Source organism: Acanthochromis polyacanthus, chromosome 19 (assembly GCF_021347895.1).
Source record: "Acanthochromis polyacanthus isolate Apoly-LR-REF ecotype Palm Island chromosome 19, KAUST_Apoly_ChrSc, whole genome shotgun sequence".
In the NCBI taxonomy this organism is placed as follows: domain Eukaryota; kingdom Metazoa; phylum Chordata; class Actinopteri; family Pomacentridae; genus Acanthochromis; species Acanthochromis polyacanthus.
Window position 1 is genome coordinate 19,670,448 of NC_067131.1, and position 7,194 is coordinate 19,677,641.

The 7,194-nt window shown below is 39.4% G+C and overlaps 1 protein-coding gene across 1 annotated transcript; it reads right to left on the reverse strand.

The window, feature by feature from the left end:
* Positions 1-203: 203 nt before the first annotated feature.
* On the reverse strand, positions 204-4,427 carry lrrc18b (leucine rich repeat containing 18b). Its single transcript, XM_022217260.2, is given in 4 exon segments — positions 204-1,468; positions 1,471-1,546; positions 3,579-3,842; positions 4,162-4,427. Coding segments are annotated over 4 exon segments (672 nt in total). The 5' UTR covers positions 4,168-4,427; the 3' UTR covers positions 204-1,142.
* Positions 4,428-7,194: the final 2,767 nt, after the last annotated feature.

Consider the following 7,194-nt stretch of genomic DNA (forward strand, 5'->3'; position numbering starts at 1 on the left):
TTGTGCCTTCTCCTTTGTTTGCACCTTTGCTTCTTGTAGATGATGCCATACCAAGTCTGCTGTTTTGCCAACAATTTCTGTTGTTTTTGTTAGGATATAAAATATTTACGGACGGAGCGTTTTCTTTACCGTGTTGGCTTCAGCGTGACGTCACCGGAATGTTGCTTTTTAAATTTGAATTTAAGCAAGAACATAACCAAGTGTCAGATTTGTAGATATTCTCATATTTAATAGCGAAAAAAATGCATTCCATATGACTGAGGATGATGATGAATGACTATTCAGACCTACCATTGCATGACTGTGATTCTGTTAACATACTTCATTTCTTACATTAAAAACTGCACGCCAAATTTACCACTTCACCCCAACAACATATTTGCAAAAATGCTGCAATAAATTATGCATTATTTTATTTATGTTACTTATCTCTAATTTCTTGTTTTTTACTCAATTTCTTAAGTCACTGTTGCACTGTCGTCTCTACATGCCTCTTTTAATTGGCCCCTGGGGGCTAATAAAGTTTTCTGAATCTAAATTTAAATGAAATGATTTATTATCACACAATATTTAAGACGAGTATTAGCGTTCATAGTCAGTGAAAGAAACGTGGCATCTGCAAAAGCTCAGGTTCTCAGACAATAATGTTGTTTTCTGGTAGTCTTTGCTGCCCTCTAGAGCAAATGCATCATCAGTACACATAGTACACTGTGTAATATTTAGAATATCTTTTGTTAGAAATGATTTAGCTAAAAACCGCCATGGGTCACAAACGTATCCAGTAACTGTGATCACTGCATGAAATTTTGTGCTAGTTGAGGATCAACTTCTCACTCTATGCTCTTCAAATAGCTACATGAAGGAAAACTTGAGTGATTGAATGAAACTGCCTCAATTTTCTGTCATCACAGGAAAGCACTGGATTTTTAGTTGACTTACTTTAACAGTGTTACATATTATAAATGCAGGTCACAGTAACATATGCAGTACAGTGTTTAATGTGCTTTAAACTTGTTAATGTCGGTGTTAAAACAGCAGATGGTGCTGCAGTGTAAGTTAAAATTAAAGGAACAGTGGGTGTGAAATACAAACATAGTAATCAGAATTTCCATGACTGATTTTTTTTAAAGTAAAAGCAGCATCTACATCTCAGTCCTCCTTTGGTCTTGGCATTTCTTCCGACAGTGCTCACACAGAAAGCTCTCTGGGACCACATAAAGACTCTCTGATGTCATGACTGACTCGTGGCTGGGCGTATCCTCAGCACGCATGGGGTTCCTGTCCAGGTTGACCTTCTGCAGTTTGTTCAGCCTGGATATGCAGCTGGGGATACGCGTGAATCGGTTGTCAGACAGGCCGATGTGCCGGAGCTCCTTCAGCTCACCGATGGAGGCAGGAAGAGCGTCCAGCTGGTTGAGACCCAGGTGGAGCGTTTGGAGTTTTGCCAGCAGGCCAAGCTCACTTGGAGGCTGGTCAGCCGGTTGTTACACAAGTTTAAAACCAACAGATTCTGCAGGCGGCCGATGGTCACAGGGAGCTCCTCTATCTGTGATAAAGCAGTAACACAATTTATAGCACACAGTATCATGACATGCAACATTCAACTGAGTCTTCGTGCTTTTTTGTTTCAGTGTATTGCAACAGTTTTCTTCGATATGACACATTCAACACCATAACATGTACACAGTCATGCAATATAATTTAATTACCAACTGGGCAATTGACACTCAGTTTGCCCAAAGGCTGTATACTCTGTGGTGTTTGTGATCATTTAATTAATTGCAAAGAAATTGCAATGTAAAAAGAAACTGCAGGAGCCTTAAAGTGACATCAACATTACTAGATAAACTTGAAGCCTCATCTTGTACATAGGCCTTTAGCGAAAATCTAATATCCATCCATCCGTCCTCTGTACACCACTCCATTGTAATTAGGGTCGTGGGGGGCTGAAGTCTATCCCAGCTAACCTAAGGTGAAGGCAGGGAACACCCTGAACAGATCACCACTCTATCGTCCATCACAGGGCTACACATAGAGACAAACAATCACACTCACATTCACACGGTCAATTTGGAGTTATCCCCAATTAAACTCAGCATGTTTTTGGACTGTGGGAGGAAACTGGAGAAAACTCACGCATGCACAAGGAGAACATGCAAAGCTTCATGCAGAAAGACCCAGGCTGGGACACGAACTGGGGATTTTCTAGCTGCAAGGCGACAGTGCGAAACACCAATCCACTGTGCAGGCCCTGAATCTAATATTTTAAACATTTATTCACTGTGTTTCAAAATACACCCGTTTTTCTTTCAGTACTACAGCACTACAGCGCTAGAGCTGCTCTTCCAAAGTACGTCATGTTTCATGCAGTATGCTCACAGCTGGGACACACTGCTTAGTCATAACATCACAGCTTGAAACTTGACCGACTCGCTCACATATCTATCAGTCTGCATTGTGAAATTTGAAGTCAACAGAAACAGTATGTGATGTGGACAACATCGGTCATATGGAACCATTTGCAACAGTTTAATGTGCTGTCATCTGTCATTGCGGCTTCTGTCACATGAGTTGCTATCCATATGTGCTCTCTTGGTAACCGGTTTATACTCACATGAGAATCTGTGATGTGTCTTCTGCTGTGTAGAGGATTATTTGACAGATGAAATATTGTGAAATATTAAATACGATATAATATGGTAATGGATTGCAGGTACTATTTCAGTTTATCTTGGGCAAGCAAGCCCAAGATAAACTTTTGAACGGTAGTGTAAGCAAACACTACCGTTCAAAAGTTTGGGGTCACCCACACAAATTTGTTTTCCATGAAAACTCACACTTTATTCATGTGCTAACATAATTCCAGAAGGGTTTCTAATCATCAATGAGCCTTTCAACACAATTAGCTAACACAATGCAGCATTAGAACACAGGAGTGATGGTTGCTGGAAATGTTCCTCTGTACCCCTATGGAGATATGCCAATAAAAATCAGCCGTTTCCAGCTAGAATAGTCATTTACCACATTGATGTCTAGACTATATTTCTGATTAATTTAATGTTGTCTTCAAAAATAAGGACTTTGAACAACAGTGTAGGTTTCACAAACTAATACTAAATAAATTGTGTGTAGTATATTTGTAAGTGTATATACAAGTAGACAATATAAATATGTGCTCATTTGTTTACTCATGTTATGGGAACATAAATCTGATTATGTAATGACATTGTGGGGACTCTCCTCCTTTTTGGTGTCAAGGAAATTAATGTAAGTCAGTGTGATTTCCTCTGAAGTCACTTATGACATGACAGTGTGTGTGTAAGTTTTTGGGATCTAAATCTGTTTACACAGTGACAATCTGTGAACTCTGTGAATTTGGTGAAAATCCGTCCATGACTTTTTGAGTTATGCTGTTAACAGACAAACAGACACACAGACAGACAGACAGACAGACAAACAAACTCCGGTGATTACATAACCTCCTGGCGTAGGTAATTATGCTGCACGTGATTAAATCATTGGAAGTTATCCTTGTTAAATTTTGTAGCATAGTTTCTTCAGCTGCTGGTTATACTCACATAGTTGCTGTGCAGATCCAGAACACGGATACTGACAAACAGATCAATAAAATCTGGAATCTTCCTTATCAGGTTCCTGCTCATGTCCAGCTCATCGACTTCACACAGCTTCTGGAGGCACTTTGGCACTGCAGCGATCTCCTGAAAACTGAGGTTCAGCCGCCTTTTCCCATCCACCGTCATTTCCACGCTGTTCTGAGCCATTTTCAAAGTAATAGTCTTCCCTTTAGGTTGACCTTTTTTTTCTTTCCCTTGCCCATGCTGCTGCAGGGAGACACAGGACAGTGATGGGGTCTGTAGTTAACCGTGTTCAGGAATGTGACAACAGAGCTGACAGTGGAACCGACCTGCAGGATTATGTTACCAACACGGTCCAGCCAGCTGTAACTGTAGACAAAGTGCAGTTTTACCTTTCTCCTTACATCAAATATGGGTAACTTCATCACATATTGTTCCATGACAAAGCAAATTAGCACTTCGTAAGAGCTGTATCCAGTACTGTTTACAAGAATACTAAAGGATTCAAAGTGCCAGGATACATCAGAGAAACTGTTCATGTTCAGGAAAAAATTAGATTCCTTACCGGCATTAAGGAGACCACCTCTTTATATGCAACACCCCAAATACCAAGAAAGCTACAAAGCAAAACAAGACTCCAGACACTGTTTCTGCAGCCGTAGGATTACACTCAATTACACAAATCAAAATGTCACTCAACAGTTAACTGAGAGTTGTAAATAAATACTGATCAGACTGCTAAAGAGTAAAGAGTACACATGTGGCTGTCTGCCAGGCGGGACTCCTTTGGCCAGACATGACTTTTGTTTTCATTGTTTCCCAGGCAACTGCTGTTCAGTGTGAGTGTATTTTATAGCTGTGGCCAACCACAGCAGGACAGTTTGTTCTTTTAGCGGCTCTATTTGGAAGAAATTTTGAAGAATGACAGCAAACGTTTCTAGAATTATTTTCTTCTAAATGAACATTGCACATAAATGCTGATGACTGACTGTGGGAAGCAGTGGAAGATGTGATTTTCTTCAGACGCTCCGGGGTTTCCGAATACAAAACAACAAAACAAAAAACAATGACACTGATCTGCCCATAACATATAGATTTTAACAGGTTTTGGTTTGAGTCTAAAGTTTGAACATATGATCCAAAACACTAATTAATACAAACAACATTATGCAGTGGATTTTGCTGAATATCCCTTTTTTGATGAGGTTCATTCAAACCTCCGTGTAAAAGCCAATATTACAAATGACCTTGTATTTAGTACTTCATTTAAAAACTATAAGATACATCATTTAATGGTTCTAACAATGGGAAGTAACAACCTAAACTTCAGCTTCTCTTAATATTTCCTCAAAACCTGGATTACATTAATTACTGGTGAATGTCGTTAATCTCAACTTTATTTCTCTGTTTATATAAAGTGTGAAATTGTGGGGCTTAGCTAATGAGAAGGAGGTTTTGTGATTTTTTTTTTTGGCAGCAAAAATCAGATACTGATGTCCTGATGCGACTCTCATGTCCTTTTTTGCTGTAAAACATCTCTTCGCCTGCAACGATGTCCAACTCCACACGGAAGAGGTCATCCCTGGCTCCAATGTAGAGCATCCAGTTGATGTGCGGGATCCTCTGGATGTGTAGAGGTTCTTGTGTCAGTCACATTCTGTGTCTTTTTGCAGTCTGTGATGCTTTGAACAATATTGATGCTGAATTGGAAATGTGGGAGACACCTTCACCAAATCACTTTACGCAACTCAGAAAGACTCTGTGTGATTACAATACAGCAACATACAGTTCAGGCTTGTGCCATGTTGAAAATGACAGAAATATTATTAGGTCAGACCAAGGTGCATGTCTGAAAGGGGCTTAAATGAAGTATAAATAGTGTATACAGCAATCAGGTCAGATGCAGTGTGAAGAGTGTGATACCATGCAGTGAATTGTCACACATGGGAAATAAATTTGACCTGTGCTCTTTTACACCGACTTGTAAATAGTTTCCTGTCTGACCCATTTGCCAAGCTTTGACATGATACAGCAGCGATCACAGACACACATAGACTTCTGTCAGCAGTGAGTTTTTATGTATCACATGCTGTAGCTGCAACACACACATTACTCAGCTGTGACTGGTCCAAATTTAGCCTTGTGCAATTCAGATGACACACTTTTACTTAATATAAACACACACAGTGACTCCTGCTGACCAGCAGGTGGTGCTGTCTTCGTAGAAATCCTTTAGGCAGAACATCAAATTCAATGTAGCTCCCAGCTGGAAGTCCTTAAGATGCTGCAAGAAAGAACATCCAGTTTATGTATGCCACTGCAATGTAAACAACTAGAATAGGCTCTTGTATACAATCACAGCACAGTTTTATATTTTAAATGTAGAAAAATTGTCAAAAGTAGCTGAGGAATAACACCAGTGTCATGAGTAACTTTGTAACTACATTATATATCCAAAATATCAGTCATGGCTAATCAGAGAGCAGAAATGTACCTTAACATGTCACAGAGTAGGATAATCACATTATTTAACCTGGCTTTTAAGAGAACTCTGCAATTTTGTTTGAAACCCAAAGCTGTACACAGAACCTCAATAATTAGAGTTGGACAACTCATTCAAACGTAGTTATTATTTTTAGACCTACTTGCTAAATTGGGTCATTTATGAAACCACACAATTAGGGAGAAATTCCTCACATTAACACACAATTGAATCACGGCAGTAAACATAATCAACCTGCAGAAAGAAGAAAATCTGATTAGGTCAGGGGTTGTATTTCACCATGCAAAGCACAAGCAGACATGGTGCTGCAGCCTGTGGAAAAAGTAGCCACAAAATGCTGTATCTTAGTAATGTTAACAGATTCAGACAAACCCAAACCCTGTTTACTTCCTCCCAGTTTGATCATATCTTTCTTTTGTGTTTATTTATTTGTCATTCTCCTGAAACAGCAGGCGAATATAGTTAATTAGCCTGAGTCATTTTCCTGCACAGTGTGAAATACAGGTCAGGATATATGCAGGTCACACTGCAGGAAACGGTGCTGACCTAATTGAGGTAGGCAGTGCATGCAGGAGTTCAGATTACATTTAATGATTAGAAATATGAGTAGTGTGTGTTTGTGTGTCTGCGTGTATATGCATGTGGAGAAAGTGAGAGAGCGCTGCTTCTAACTAGCACGTACTGTATTGTGGAAAGGTTTATGCACTACAAGTAAGGCGAGGATGCTTTCAAAAACAATTCCCTTGTTTTATCAATTAACATCAAAGTGCAGTGAACAGAAAAAATATTAAATAAATTCATGTCCTTGCATTTAAAACAGCATCATTCTTGGTACTTGACAGATGTGCCAACCACAGAGAATTACAGCAGCTCTTCTTCTTAAACCTCCTCAATACCTTTTTGCAGGTTATCCCCAAGTGGGAACTTCTGGGACTGAAAAATTAAGCCAACATATGAGTGCCAAAACCTCTGGTCCTTAAATGGGCTCTTAAGGCAGACCGCAAAACTGAATAAGTTCCCATAGTAAAATGCCCAACTTTACAGCAGAAATAAACCTGGTATAAAAAACTGTTTTGGTCTGTATAGCTTATTGCC